This window comes from Amblyomma mixtum, chromosome 5 (genome assembly GCF_055824585.1).
Source record: "Amblyomma mixtum isolate Tamu chromosome 5, ASM5582458v1, whole genome shotgun sequence".
Classification (NCBI taxonomy): Eukaryota; Metazoa; Arthropoda; class Arachnida; order Ixodida; family Ixodidae; genus Amblyomma; species Amblyomma mixtum.
This window is the reverse complement of record NC_143016.1, coordinates 118,141,004-118,156,842: the sequence shown is the minus strand read 5'-3', so window position 1 is coordinate 118,156,842 and position 15,839 is coordinate 118,141,004. Positions and strand designations below refer to the sequence as shown.

At 47.7% G+C, this 15,839-nt stretch overlaps 1 protein-coding gene across 1 annotated transcript; it reads right to left on the bottom strand.

Annotated features, from left to right (window-relative positions):
• Nucleotides 1-428: 428 nt before the first annotated feature.
• Nucleotides 429-14,977, bottom strand: LOC149343455 (uncharacterized). The gene is made up of 4 exons (XM_089542396.1): nucleotides 14,637-14,977; nucleotides 5,150-5,382; nucleotides 2,489-2,930; nucleotides 429-717 (listed from the first exon to the last, which is right to left on the bottom strand). The coding sequence occupies exons 1-4, from the start codon at nucleotides 14,948-14,950 to the stop codon at nucleotides 429-431; spliced, it is 1,278 nt and encodes a 425-aa protein (XP_089398522.1). The 5' UTR covers nucleotides 14,951-14,977.
• Between the last annotated feature and the right edge of the window lie 862 nt (nucleotides 14,978-15,839).

Below are 15,839 nucleotides of genomic sequence, written 5' to 3'. Positions count from 1 at the left end.
CTGTATCAATGAAACTTTTTGTTCGATTCATTTTTACTCATCAAATACATTTCCATTCACTTCAAACTTTATTTTCCCTCCTTTGCCTATTTTTCCGCTATTCTGCCGCCCACGGCTGTTTTCTCGTCCCTTCACTATATCGACGTCCGCGCTATTTCGGCCTCTAGTTAATAGTTAATTAACTCATCATTCTTACGCCTTAATTTTTTTTTTTTTTGCGCAGCATCCTCACATCGTTCTCTTTCGATTACAACCACTCGTTTGATGCTAACTCTTCGGAGAACGCCACAACTGCTGCGGACACGTTTTGTGGACTAGTTTTGGTGACACGACCCCGTCGGCATAGCCTAGAAATACTTTCGCATTAACAACCTCACCAAAGGTAGTTTATTTATGACGTGCGGAACTCATGTCAGTGCATTCTAAATTTATAACTCTCCCTTGGACCTGCGGTATGTCTCGACGATAGACTTGTCCCAGGGCATCATAGAAGCTGGATCAGTGATGAATTCTTGTACTTTTAGTATGGCTCGTTCAACGTACTTCCTTGATGCAACTTTCAGCCTCTCAGTTTCTTCTTCGCTGAAAGTCCGGTTCGTGTATCTGCCAAACACCTCAGCTAACGGCCCTATAATGGGAGTGAGTACGTAGGCGTCCATTCTTATGGGAACGGTGAAGTTGAGCTGGTAGTCTTGAATCTCGAGTTTCTTGTTATTCCTGAAAGAAGTGCCAAAATCATCATACGCTACACTCAGCCATAACATTTTAAGAGGTATTTTTATGCTGTATTTTATGTCCGAAGAAAAAGATGAAACCGCATTCCACAGAAATGTTTTTGTATGCGACAAGAAACATACGTAAAGAAGTTCGTCTCTACAAACGATCTGGACATCGTTAATGCCACCGCAGTTACACACTGAATGCAATGCTGACAACTTTCTCTGTTCTTACCACACCGTATCTTATAAACAAGTGTTATTTCCCATGACTCAGAGATTCAGTGCGCTTTTTAGAGACAGCGCTGTCTACTTTGAAACGTCTTTCCATGTCATCCCACTGCTCAGAGAGGGAAGACATTGTCAGGCACGCGAGAACCTGTTGAACAGGGCAAATGAATGGACAGTAGTATGGCGCTATACATACATTAATCACGTGATAGAAAATTAAACGCCTTAGTTTTTGATTTCCTGAGCAGCATCTCAGGCCCCTTGGCCGCTGGTTTAAATTAGTCTTGTCAGCTTTCATATCACCGTATCAGGCAAGTTTATTCATCAGGGTACATGTATTGTTTTAAACACGACTAACTTCACAACGCCTCAAAACTGAGCATTTCAACAGTATCGTCTGCATGACTGGGATTTAACTACTGGACAAAATGCGGCATCAACTGTAACCGATATTTTGGTTGGAAGCCATGTTTTTTTAAACTGCTTCGGGGATTGAATCGAGGTTGACAGCAGACAGTTCGATGTTCAACTTGAAATTCTCGACAGATATTGAAAACAGAAAAAGGGGGGGGGGGGGGGGCGCTGCAGTCTAGTGGGCACGAGGTCTCGCGTGAGCTGAGAAATCACGAAGAGTGGAAGGAGGAGCAACACTGTGGCGTCTTTTATCGTGACTACCAACAAAAGACGCCATTACGCTGTCCCAACCAACCTCCCTTAGCTCAGGCTATCCCTCCGGTGGCCCGCTTACCCATGTTCCTCACCAAGTTCTCCGTCCCTAGAAGTCATAAGCAGTTAAAGTTGCAACTGAAGAATGCAGCCGAGTCGGTTTCGAAAGGGGTTTTTTTCAGTTGAAATCTTAGTTGGAGACCATGGCCCCTTTCTGCCTTTAACTTTGAGCTCGTTCCAAATAGCGTACTAAAGACGTATGCCCGAGCCAAGTGGTATGCGCTCCCAAATTTTTAAGAATAACGCATGTTGCATCTCTAAATGCAACGTGTTAAACGTTTCTCTCGGCTACGCAGCTTGCTTCTTCGTGCATGATGTAACGTCTCTAATAACGTCTTAGGATGTAGTAGTTGCTGAATTAAGCCATAATTAATTAAATATCTCTCCTATGCACCGCCAAAGGGCCAAATCAAGCCGCATACACAGCAGTGGTTCTGATCATCTCGCTTCCTCTGGGTAAGCGACCCCTCTAATGTCGAAGTGGCGGACAACTTCTTTTGGGGTAACTTCTTTTAGGGCAATGGAGCCGCAAGAATTATCCAGTATGCGCTGCTTATTTGGCTTTGTGCCGCAGCAGATGTTGCGGACTTTTAAATGATTATTGCCGAATAACGACAGTAGCTTGTTATTATAGGAAAATTAACATTAAATACCAAGACATGGTTTAATTTAGAGCAGGAATAATCAAGCGGACTAGCCGAGAGAAGCATTTTACACGATGCGTGTAGCGATGCAACATGTAAGTTTCGGACTCCGGATGGGGACTTAAACTTGAACCTTCTGTCTTTTCGGGCGAAACGAACACCTATACTCACTCGTTAACTTCCAGGATGAGGTCAGCTTCGTAGACATAGACGTCGATTCGGACTGTGAACAAGAATGTGCTGGCGTATACCCTGAATCTGACGTTTCCAAAGGTCAGGGCGACGCGAGCCGTGATGCCGCACTCTTCGATGGAGACAGAGTTGTCGCCGCCCCTTCGCACAAAAGCTAGTCCGTCGACCGTTACATTGTAGATGCGGTAAGTGAACAGGCCCCAGGTGGTGTCTTCGATATCGGTGAAGACAGCGGGATCCAGACCTGAAGTGAGCACAATTCGCTTGATGCTGTAGCCGAACAAGCCCCACCATGTAGGGTCAGCCCAAGGAACAGGTGGGAAGTATTCAGGCCCCAACCCTTCTTGGTGGATTTGGTCTCCGATGAGGTCGACAAGCAGTGAGGGTTCGTACTGAGGATCTTCCCGCGGGTGCTTCTCAGCTGAAAATACAAGATGAGGGTGCCTCAAAGTATTAGGTATTAGTGGGCAACCTGCGTCGTGGTCGAACGCTAACGACGCCACACTAGTGTTTTCGCCTTCACAGCGCGTAAACAGTTTTAAGTGCCCTCTGATTTATTAAAGTTCCTCTTAAACAGGTGGAACAAATACAATTCCGAGACTTACGGCTATGTGCGGTTTGCCATCCACAGCTAAGATATCCCGACACACCTCAGGTGTTCCTCTGACGCAAGCGAAAAAGCAATGAGCTCCATTAACAATGCAGAAAATCACGGCTTGAGCTGCGGTAAACGTGAGTGCAAGCCAGTTATTTGACAGAAGAGGTCGATCGTAGAGTTCAACTCGGGGAATGTTTCTTCCTCCACAACAATATTTTCGATTTAATATTATTTCTAGACGGCAAAAAAACTATGGCGAGTTTACAAGGAATTCTTGAAATGTTAAGGAAAATGAGAAATTGATGTTTCGGAAGGTATATTGGAAACTAGCACAATTAATTATGGGCGCCAAAATAAAAGGCGAAGTAGACGGTTCCATCTGGCACCTTCTCTTGCGATCTCATCTCCATTGCATCATTATGCTCGTAATTTCACCGGCCGAAAGCGCAAGGCTCTCTGTTACGCGTCTCTCACGGCGGTGTTGCATCAGCGACACGCGATTTGCTGTGCGAGCTATCTTAATCGTTCTTTGGCAGCTAGCATATCTCACTGGGTGACCAATACAACATTCAAAACTGTATTTTTCCCTTCTTCGCGAAGGTCGAACGCCAACCTTAGGACGAATCGATCAAAGTATCAGTAATATTGATAGCCATATTGAGCCACAAAGGTTAAAATCTTTAACGTGTAGCCTTATTGGCTGCTCAAATGTCGCCTCTGCTTGAAATACTCGGTAGGAGCGTGAATAACAATGCAAAATGCTAGCAACGGGTAGTAATTAGAGTTCCTGCCTTTTGGCTTTCACTGTTCCGAAGAACATGAAGGATTAATGTAAAAATGCTGTCAAATAAGCTATGAAGAATGCAGAAAGTTTTCATATCGCTGCAGGAAAAACATGTCAAAATTGAACGTTTAAGGTATGTGGAGGGAATTTTTCGATTCCACTTAGCAGTATCAGTGGGACTGAAGTAGGCCTGAAAACGTACGTTTAGACGAGTGTCCTTGTAGAAATGCGAGGAATACAGAGAACACACGGCGAATGCTTCATTTCATGTAAGTGTTGATAGAGTGAGTTTACTTGAACAAAACCCAGTGGCCAATAAGCTTTAAAATAAAAAGTCAGTTTATTTTTTTTACATTGAAATGTGTTAGCTAATTATGGTGTGTACTGCGTGACGAATCGCACATGACGTTCCAGTTATCATCTTTTGAATCCGCTGTCAGAGCCATGGTGCTGCCATCTGTGTAGCGTACGTATGCTTAATACTACCCCAACAAGTAACTACTCTGTTGTTCCTGATGTCACTGAATCCTTCCACGAGAACATTCTAATATCGGGAGGAATTTATGATACACGATGTACATTATCGATCCATGATAAGGTGATAGAGGAAAATATGCCGAATGCTTTAACCCTATTCACAACCTTAGTTGCACATAAGGCTGCAAGTAGAATCCCAACGTGAACGTTCTTGCGAAGCGAAAACAAAATATTTCTTAATTTTAAAACAGTTTGCGATAACGTCTTTCTGGTTGCACAATTCTGCCAAGTATATCTGGCAGCCACAAGGCTTTCATGGTGAAACTAGAAGCAATACGAGTGTTTTTGCACCTTATATGTCAGCAATTTTACATCGCAGGTAGAGTTCGTGATGGTAAACATCGTGCACAATGTTACAAAAAGATTCTAAAGCTTTCTTCTAGCTCTATTCATTCTACTGCACTAGTAGCGTTCTCCTTCTTTGGGTATTTATTTCATATTACCACAAGAATTTCGGTCTAAATAAGAGTATTTCAAAACAAAGAGGGCAAGAAAGGAAATACACGCATGCTACTGCCTATTTTGTGTCTCCTTTTTCGAAGTTTTCTGTTCGGGGTGATTATATTAACAATGCATCGACATTGCCGTGAAATGATGTTTTTGCTGTCACCCATAGTGGCTCGAGCGTGTTGTTCTGTTCAGATGGGATGAGGTGTTTAGAAAAATGTTTGTTCTCTTGGAACGAACAAAGAAACGGCTGAAATGCAAGAATAATACTAACCTCCAATTGCAGTACCATTAATGGCGTAAAGTTCCAGCATGCCAACAAATTGGTGCGCAAAATTGTGCACTATTGGACCAAGTGCTTTGCCAACCTTTTCTTTCAAAGAACGTTCCGCAAACCAGGCCGCAACGCTGAAAAACATGTTTGTGCTTCCCAACTTTGTGATATCGACCTCAGGTTGTCCATTCTCGAAGCCGAATGCTTGAAGAGACAGCTTATTTGGGGCAGGCCTGCGGGGAACAAAAAATGAGTGCCTGCGTTACGCGAAGAAAAAAAGTAAACACTTGTGGCATAGAGGAAATTATATTGTTTATATGCGTGTATAATTCCGCGCAGCAGAACTATTACACACAATCTGTGAGAAGACGTGTATAGTTTAGCGGTTTAGATGTCGTCGAGAGGGGTACATTCTGTTCGCGGTCACGGTAACAGTATACAGGTTGGCGTTCCTATATGACGGTGCATAATGATGACTTAAGGGCACAGGATAGGCACCTGTGTTCAATATTCTTGGACAAAAATTTGAATATTAATTAATTGAAAGGTACTGTTATGGAAATATGGAAGCTAATGCCCCATTCTTCTGATCTCTAGCAAAATCTTTTCAAGTTTTTCTATTGCTGGCATGGAGCAGTTAACATCGAGTTAAAAGAAAGCCGAAGGGGAACGCTTTTGGAGATCGAAAAAAGCTAACAGCAAAAAAATGCACTTTTATTCACGGGAGATCTGGGAATGTATTGATTGTTACATGTGAAATCTTACATGATATGAAAAAGTTGTGTTCATAAGGTCTTTTCAGTTCAAAACTGGGTTTGTCCGGTATTGTTGGGTATGCTACTTCCTACAAATTTCTAGGAATGATTGAAACTCATTTTCTGAGTAACTACTGCACATGGATCATTGCAACTGATATTATTTAAAAGCCATTTTCTCTTTAACAGGAACAAGAACGAAGATTTTTCAGCTCATATTTAGGGCTGAATGATTTGTTTTTTTTTTATTCAAGAAATTCAGACAACACAGTGCCTTGGTGCAGAGGGCAAAAGGCGAAAATCAATCCGCCGGATTGGGCCCTAAGCACCACTCGAACACAACAGCAAGGGGCACATGCATACACATACACAAACAATATAATGATCACAGTGTAAATGTTTGTACAACACAAATTTCTAATATAAACATTCATTCTATGCATAATAAACAGAAAACACGTCTAAAAAATCACAGGAAAGGACAGTGCAAGAGAAGACATAGATCGAACATATGTATAGAAACTAATTGTACACCTAGAAAAAAAACACAAAACAGAGAACTGCAAGAGCAGACACAGATCCAACATATGCATAGAAACTAACTTTGTACATAAAAAATCAAACAAATGTGTGTTATCAATCGAAAGATGTAAACAGAAAAAAAATTATAGTGCATTTTCGAGAAAGTAAATTTTCGCCCGCTTACGAAAAGCGAAGAGGGAGGAGGATTTCTTCATAATATTGATACATGCATTCGAAGAAGAGACAGAAGTAGTGCATGCGCTAGAAGAGGAAGAAGTTAGTTGGCTCTCTCGCGCGCGCTCGAACCACTGGGTGACCGCCGCAGGTTTTTCGTCTCTGCGCGGGTGTTCTTTTTGGCGTTGCACGCTACAGTTTGGTGGAGGTGCTGGGTACGCTTCCCGACCTGCAAACTCCGTACAGCGTCACTACGGACCTCACACCGGTTCACCAGCGACCCAGCCGCCGTCTCCGCGGAGAGTCGCCTGAATTTGGGCCCCTTCCCCCGCCAACAAGGACGACGCAGCCTCGACCGCCGAGTCCAACTGACATGGCCACTGACACCAGGACCCAGCCGCCGATCCAGCCTCTACCGTCGAGTCCAACTGCCATGGCCGCTGACACCAGGCCCCTGGCGCCGATCCTTTGCCACCCACCGCGAACACCGCCATCTTTTCACGGTGACGTGTTCGAAGACGCTGAGGACTGGCTGGAGACGTTCGAGCGGGTCGCACGCTACAACGGCTGGTGCGACGAGCGCAAGCTGAATAACGTCTACTTTGCCCTGGAAGAGTCTGCTCGGACGTGGTTTGAAAACCACGAGGCTACACTTCCCACCTGGGAGACGTTTTGCCGGAGTCTCCTGGCTACGTTCCCCAACGCTGACCGCCGGGAGAAGGCTGAAGCTGCGCTGCACTCCCGAAATCAGCGCACGAACGAAAGCGTGCGCATGTACACCGAAGACATGGCCCGTCTTTTCAAGCGCGCCGACCCCAACATGACAGAGGAGAAGAAGCTGCGCCATCTCATGCGTGGGGTTAAGCAGGAGCTGTTCGCGGGCCTCGTGCGCAGCCCACCCCGCACGGTGGCGGAATTTCTAACCGAGGCGACCACGATGGAGACGACGCTGCAACAACAGGCCCGCCAGTACAACCGGGACATCAACTGCATGGTGCCCGAAGGCTTTTCGTCGTGTCTCGGCGGCAGTGCAGACACCTTGCGTGAACTAATTCGCTCCGTTGTCCGGGAGGAACTGCAACGGATCCATCTGCCTCAGGTTGCACCTGCGCCGCTGGCAGCGCTGTCCGAAGTTGTCAGGGACGAGGTGCGACAGGCTGCGCAGGCACCTCCTGTCCCCGAAGCGCCATCCCGGTTCGATGACCGACCCACGTACGCATCTGTTGTGCGTCGCACGACAGGCTTTGCCCCAACGCCTGGCGTGAGCAACATCGGCACATGTCACGCAAGCGTGCCTGGCTACGGTGTGACCCCGTCGACCTCCGTGAATAACATCGCCACGTATTCTGCAACCGCATCTGCTACAGCTGGGCCACGCCCTCGCAAGTCGGATTTGTGGCGTACACCGGACCGCAGGCCTCTCTGCTACCACTGTGGGGAGCCTGGTCACCTCTACCGCGCCTGTCCGTACCGCCAAGTGGGCCTTCGCGGTTTCCATCCCGACGCACCCTGCCCTCAGAACGGCGAACGACCGCATGAGATTGCACAGCATCTCTGGGCACGCCAGAACCCTGCCTACTCTGGAAGGCGCGAGTCCCGTTCCCCTTCGCCTCTCCGTTATCGCTCTTCCAGCCCTGGCCGCCAGAGTAGCTCTGCTGGCCGTCGCTCGCCGAGTCCGCGTCGGGAAAACTAACACCAGCGACCTCTGGAGGCAAGGCCGCTGACGTCGGGACGTGTCAAGATCCTCCATCGCGGAACCCTCGAGCCGACGATACCCGGACAGAGATAGGCAGCGACAGTATCAGATACGCTGCATCCGATTTGCGTGTGACAATTGATGGCACTGACATTACCGCGCTGCTCGATACCGGTGCTGATTACTCTGTTATGAGCCGTGCCTTCGCTGGAGAACTTAAGAAGGTTCTGACACCGTGGACGGGGACCCCCATTCGCACCGCTGGTGGCCACCTAATTTCCCCTGTGGGCAAGTGCACGGCTAGAGTTGGGATTAGTGGTTTTACGTACGTTGGTGAATTTGTCGTACTCCCCGAGTGTTCCAGAGACTTGATTCTGGGGATCGACTTCCTGCAGTCGAACGGCGCTGTGATTGACTTTCAGGAGGCACGTGTCACGTTCTCGCATTGTCGAGAACGACGTCACGGTGCCGCCGCGGTGCAGTGTTCTGGTGCTCGTGCGGAACGACCTCTTTCATGACTACGAGGGCCTAGCGGACAGCCATAGTCCACTGCTGCTTAAGCGGGGACTTGCCGTTGCAAGAGGTCTCGTCCAACTACGTGACGGCCGCACCCACGTCCTCCTGACTAACTTTGCCAACGAATATCAGCACCTGGCCAAAGGCATGGCTATTGCCTTCCTCCACGACGTTGCTGAGGTTCCAGGTTTGTGCACCGTGGGAGGACCCTCTCCGGAGTATGCTGGCCCACATCACGTTCTTCAGTCAGTCAGAATAAATCCTGCCTTGCCGTCGGTTCAGAGGGATCTTCTGTCGGCCCTCTTGGCAGAATTTGCGGACTGTTTCGCTACGTGCTCGAAGGTCGGCCGAACTCCACTCGCCAAGCATCGTATCATCACTGACGAGACTACGCGACCCGTCTGCCAGCGCCCATATCGTGTTTCCCCGGTGGAGAGAGAAGCCATTCAGAATCAGGTTGCCGAGATGCTTGCAGACGATGTCATTCAGCCGTCCACCAGTCCGTGGGCATCGCCTGTGGTTCTTGTCAAAAAGAAGGACAATACTCTGCGTTTCTGCGTGGACTACAGGAAACTTAACAGCGTGACCAAAAAGGACGTTTACCCGCTGCCCAGGATAGATGACGCGCTCGACCGATTGCGGAACGCCAGATACTTCTCGTCATTGGATCTTAAAAGCGGGTACTGGCAAATCGAAGTGGACGAGAGAGACCGGGAGAAGACGGCTTTCGTGACGCCTGACGGCCTCTATGAGTTTAAAGTGCTCCCATTTGGTCTGTGCTCAGCACCGGCCACTTTCCAACGCATGATGGACACTGTCCTCTCCGGCTTGAAATGGCAGTCCTGCCTGGTGTACCTGGACGATGTCGTTATATTTTCGCCCACCTTTGACCAACACTTGGAGCGGTTGCGCATTGTGCTACAAGCGCTCAAATCCGCACAACTCACCATCAAAGCCGAGAAATGCCATTTTGGCTTTGAGGAACTTCGCTTTCTTGGTCACGTTGTCAGCGCACAAGGTGTTCGCCCGGACCCTGACAAGACTGCTGCCGTCTCAGGTTTTCCACGCCCAACTGACAAGAAGGCCGTTCGCCGGTTTTTAGGCCTGTGCTCCTATTATAGGCGCTTTATTCAAGATTTCTCGAAAATCGCGGAACCGCTGAACGCACTGACCCGTGACGACACGCCCTTCCTGTGGGGGACCGACGAAGAGGCTGCATTTGTCGAGCTTCGCAGCCGTCTGCAAAGCACTCCGATACTCGGCCATTTCGACGAGCATGCTGCCACGGACATCCACACTGACGCCAGCAATGTTGGCCTTGGTGCAGTACTGATCCAGTGGCAAGACGGTGCAGAACGGGTCATCAGTTATGCTAGTCGGACACTTACGCGCTCCGAGACCAATTATTCTACGACGGAGAAAGAATGTCTTGCAGTGATATGGGCCATCTGCAAGTTCCGACCGTACCTCTACGGACGACCCTTCCGTGTGGTAAGCGACCACCACTCCTTATGCTGGCTGGCGAGCCTCAAAGACCCCTCAGGACGCTTGGCTAGATGGAGCTTACGCTTGCAAGAATACGACTTGACAGTAGTTTACAAGTCTGGCCGCAAGCATCAGGATGCGGATTGTCTGTCGCGCGCGCCTATCCCAATCAATACCGAAGAAACCACCGATGATTTTCCTTTCCTGGGCTCTGTTAGTACCACCCAAATGGCGCAGCTTCAGAGGGCGGACACGGAGTTGGCGCCGCTCATCGATTACCTCGAAGGCAGTGAAGCTCCCATTCCGCGTGTTTTTCTTCGAGGGCTTCACACCTTCACTTTACGGTCTGGTGTTCTCTACAAGCGCAACTTTGCCAACAGCGAAGAAGTGTTCCTACTTGTCGTACCATCACAGCTGCGGTCTGAGATCTTGAGTGCCTGTCATGATGCACCATCCGCCGGCCACCTTGGAGTCAGCCGTACACTCGCGCGGATTAGACAAAAGTATTATTGGCCCAGGTTACTCCCATCGGTGCGGGCCTACGTCAAAACATGCCGTGAATGCCAACGTCGGAAGACTCCTCCATTGAAACCGGCCGGATTTCTTCACCCCGTCGATCCACCGAAGACCCCTTTCCATCAAGTGGGCATGGACCTCCTTGGCCCATTTCCGAAGTCTTCGTCTGGAAAGCGTTGGATAGTCGTTGCGACTGACTACCTCACACGGTACGCTGAGACCACGTCTCTTGCCAAAGGCACTGCTGCTGAAGTGGCGCAGTTCTTCGTCCACAACATTGTCTTGCGTCATGGAGCACCCGCCGTTGTTGTTACTGACCGGGGAACTGCTTTCACGGCCCGCTTAACCCAGTCCGTGATGACTCTGACGCACACGAGCCACCGACGTGCTACGGCGTATCACCCGCAGACAAACGGGTTGGTAGAGCGACTCAACCGCACACTAGCCGACATGCTATCAATGTACGTTGACGTCGAGCATCGAACTTGGGACGCCATTCTGCCGTACGTAACGTTTGCGTACAACACCGCCCTGCAGGAAACAACCCGACTGTCCCCCTTTCAGCTTGTCTTCGGTCGCCAGGTGACCACTCCGTTGGATGCTATGTTGCCCGTCGACCCTTACTGCGACTCTGACGCTGACATCGACGTAGATACCTTCGTTCAGCGTGCTGAGGAAGCGCGTCAACTGGCCCTCCTGCGCATCCACCGTCAACAGGAGGCTGCCGCCACTAAGTACAACTGTGGACGCCGTTTCGTCAGTTATGCTCCCGGCGACCTTGTGTGGATTTGGATACCTGTTCGTCGCCGCGGGCTCTCTGAAAAGCTGCTGCGCCGATACTTCGGCCCTTACGAAGTAGTGCGCCGCATCAGTGATGTGACTTATGCAGTTGCTCCCGCCCCGACAGCTTGTTCATCGCGCCGGTCGCACCGAACTGAAGTCGTACACGTTGTTCGCATGAAGCCTTACCACGACCGGCTACCTGACTGAACTGCGGTCCACTGCAGCTGTGTTCTACCCTTTCGCTGACTTTTCTCTCCTAGCCGCATCGTGTCGATGCTGCAGAAGAGGGGGGCAGTGATACATGCATTCGAAGAAGAGACAGAAGTAGTGCATGCGCTAGAAGAGGAAGAAGTTAGTTGGCTCTCTCGCGCGCGCTCGAACCACTGGGTGACCGCCGCAGGTTTTTCGTCTCTGCGCGGGTGTTCTTTTTGGCGTTGCACGCTACAATATCAATTAACTCGGGATGAGATATCAAAAGACCATTATGACCGAAATCATAATGGTTTCTTTATTTTTTTTTTCAGAATAAGTTGTCTTAGGAAAAGGCATGCTGCGTAGATGCGTACTATTCCAGTAGAGTACCTTTGCATCTCCATGCAGGTGAAACTGAAAAAAACAAAGTCATTCGTTTTCTTGTTTTCGTGATAAAGGGCCAAATTAAACTAAAATTAACATTAAGAGCGATCTTCAGTTAAAGAGAAAACCCACCAATGTTTCGACAAGGTAAGGCGCTGGGCGAGTTTGCTGACTGTATTCCATGACTGCAGCACCACGAACGGGACATAGAAGAAAGGAACATGCAGGCACACAACATAGCGCTGTGTTTTGTCCCTGCGTGCTCCTTTCTCCTATGTCCCGTTCGTCGCGTTGTAGTCATGAAACATATTTTCCACTTTTATTGCAAAAAAAAAAAAAACATTCACCGACACATATTTTTAGCAGCCGCTTGCAATGTAGTCGTATTCAGTATTTTTTCAGGCTTTCTTGCCTCTCACGTTTCTTCTACCGCCTTTTTTTTGCCGAATGGTTTCCACACTTACCTTGTGAACTACTTCGGATGAAGTTCCAAGTCGCACCTTGCAAATATCGCAAATACGCTGTGTGTATGATTGTGAACTAATCCATTAATCCCGTAAACAAGGATGTCTTACAATGTAGAGGCACCTCCAGTATCGAAAGAAACAGTCAGTTTACCCAACGGAACAAATTTTGTTGTTACTCCTGGAACTAGAGTGGAAAATGTCTGATAGGCATTATCGGTTCCGAAGAAACTATCTCGCACGATGAAAAGTGTGTTTACGCTCAGATGTACTGCGTAAAAGGTGGTTGAGTGCGGGTAGTGTGTTCCGTATCACATCGAAGATTCCTTTACAACTGATAAGCGCTTGTGCGCTCAACGGAAGTCGCAGCTCAGTTAGCTCAAACCAGGTCCTCCGTCACCGCGTACAGAGGCCGATATGTTAAGCCGTGACCTGTGGTGAAGCCGAGATATATGCGCTTAACGGCCTAAATGCGCTCATTAATAGCGTCACGATTACAGCTGAAGATTAAGAACAGCGTATTCACTATTTATTCAGCCAGGTCGTGTGATCGGCGGCCAAGCAATGTTCATAAACTTTCCCGAGAACATCACGCGTAAAGGCGACTTATGGGTTACGGGGGTTTAACGTCCCAAAGTGACTCAGGCTATGAGGGACGCCGTGGTAAAGGGCAAAGGAAATTTCGACCACCTGGGGTTCTTTAACGTGCACTGATATCGCACAGTACACGGGCCTCTAGAATTTCGCCTCCATCGAAATTTGACCACTGTGGCCGGGATACAAACCGCGTCTTTCGGGTCAGCCGCCGAGCGGCAGAACCATTGAGTCACCGCGGCGGCTAACGCGTAAAAGACGAATAATATTGGAATGCATGCTAAGAATAGCCGCGCTCCGCGTAATTTCGGTAGCTTACTTCTTGTAGAAGCTTCATTAGAAATGCACAACAAAGAAAGTCAAATAGAATAGGTTTATATGGGATAATGCAAAAGTCTTCATTCCTCATCTGAGCTGAATCCACCAAAGGACAAAGATTTCCTATTATTGCCAGTTTTCGTGCCGTCCGTGGCGACGCTATTTCGTGAGATTTTACATTAGTGTCACTGAGCTGCCCTCGACAGGGCTTTCGTTTTCTTGCTATATAATTTCAGACTCTAAAAGAGCGCTTAATATCACTTTTATACGCTACAAGCTCTCAACCGTATTGAATTCTTCAAACTAATAAAAAATTAAGATAACGTTTTGCCCATATATTATCATACTCTCATTCTCTCCACTCTTCTACCGTCTAAAATAAAAAAAAATGATTTTTTTCAAAAGGTATAACTTTCTTCAAGGGGCACAGAAGGGGGAATCTACCGAAGCACGAAAACGAGCTAGGCTGAGAGGTCAGCCATCAGGAAAACAACCAGTGTTTTGAAGTGCGAGAAGGTCCTGCGTTGCTGAGAAAAACACAAAAATTGGTCGTGAGTTCTTTATTTTTTACTCCTCGTACGAAACGCCTGTGCTGCGGTGTCCTTTTTGTCAAGTCAGTCCTTGCACAAGTCACCGGGTTGCTATTTTTACTATGCTTCACAGCCACTCAAAATAGTTTACACTTGAATGCGTTGAGCTATACGTTATCAGCAAAATATGTATGTAACGTCTTTGTCAAAAGTAACCAGGCTGCATGTTTTGCTTCTAGCTTGTATAGTGGAGCCCTTGTGGCTCTCCTAAAGATCCAAAGGTGTTGGAAGGTAAGAAAGCCCCCAGTCCTTACCTTTAAACACCATTTCAGCTTCAGGGAAGCTGTAAGGGCTCTACTGTACGAGCCAGAAGCAAACCATGCAGCCTGGTTACTTTTGACAAATGCTGTACGTCTCTACATATGCGCAGTCGCCAAAATCGTCATGAGTCGTTGCCACATATTTCCTATTTACGCAGTTACAGTGCCGAACCACTGTTCTAGTGACCGCAATTCGCACAAAGAATGGGTTCTTCGACAAAAAAATTAACGTGCTCACTCTTTCACGTATATCGTCATCTTGAAGTGGCGGATGACGATGCGGAGCCGGAATCGAGCATCCAGCAGCGCAGACCTCGCGAAGCCGTAGTAGCTGATGACCAATGGTCCTCCTTCTATCTGAAGCACGGTGGACAAGCCGCAGTCCGTGACGTTCATGAAATTCCGGCGGCCCCTGCGAAGGTTTGCTAATCCGTGGAGTTTTCCCTTGGTCAGGGAGACTCGAACGGTGTAAAAGTCGCCAAACTTCTCGTAGATATCGTCAAGTGGAAGATTCTCGAGCAGAGGAGATGCCAGAATTTTTTGTATTCCCATGTCAGCCAGGGTATCGTGATAACGGCACAAAGCACCTGAAATGGTAATAAGACGCAGCCTTTTTAGAAAACATCATTATTCGGTACGTTATTAATTTATTCTTAAGATAAATTCGCCAAAAAAAAAACCATCTACACCGAGCAGAATACGGTGGAGGAAAGTTGCATCAGAACTCGCCTTCTTGTCACAGGACTAATCGGTAATATCTGAATTACTGTGAAGGCGTTAGGAGGCTCCTTTCGTGTTGGCAAGCATGGAAGTAAAACATCAAACGGAAGGAAGAAATAAAAGAATAGGAAGGATACTTCAAGGAATCGGAGCTGTACGCCTGGCGAGTATAATCTATGTGAACAGAAAATATTTACACGCTCAACGCTAAATGCAGACTTGATGTGATAATAAATTTTATCTATTTAGGAGCCTTAAATCTTTTACAGCTTTTAAAATATCTGAGGCGCTGAAAACAATGTATAAATAATTTAACAATCGAATTGTAGCCTCTTCTAAAGAACACAATAGCACAGTAGTTGAATATATTAAGGGTTGCAATAAAGTGAGCTCATTTGATAATATAAAAGAGATAAAGTGTAATAAAAGTGCAACTATAGCTCTTTGCTCACACGGAACAGAACGAGCGAAAGCGACAAAGGCCCACTAAAGGACACAGGATGACGATAGACCTGTGCTCTTTACTGTCGCATTTGTTCAGCTGTTGCTATTCCTGACACCATGTACAAAATAGAGTCCAGCTCTTGACTCTTCTGATACATGTCCATTAAGATGACGTCATCACCTGGATATCAGGACATGCAGGCCTCGACAGCAATATCAGGGCCGACGCCCTAGCTGGATAATATACCTACCCAGGTGGGCTGACCGACTCTACCCT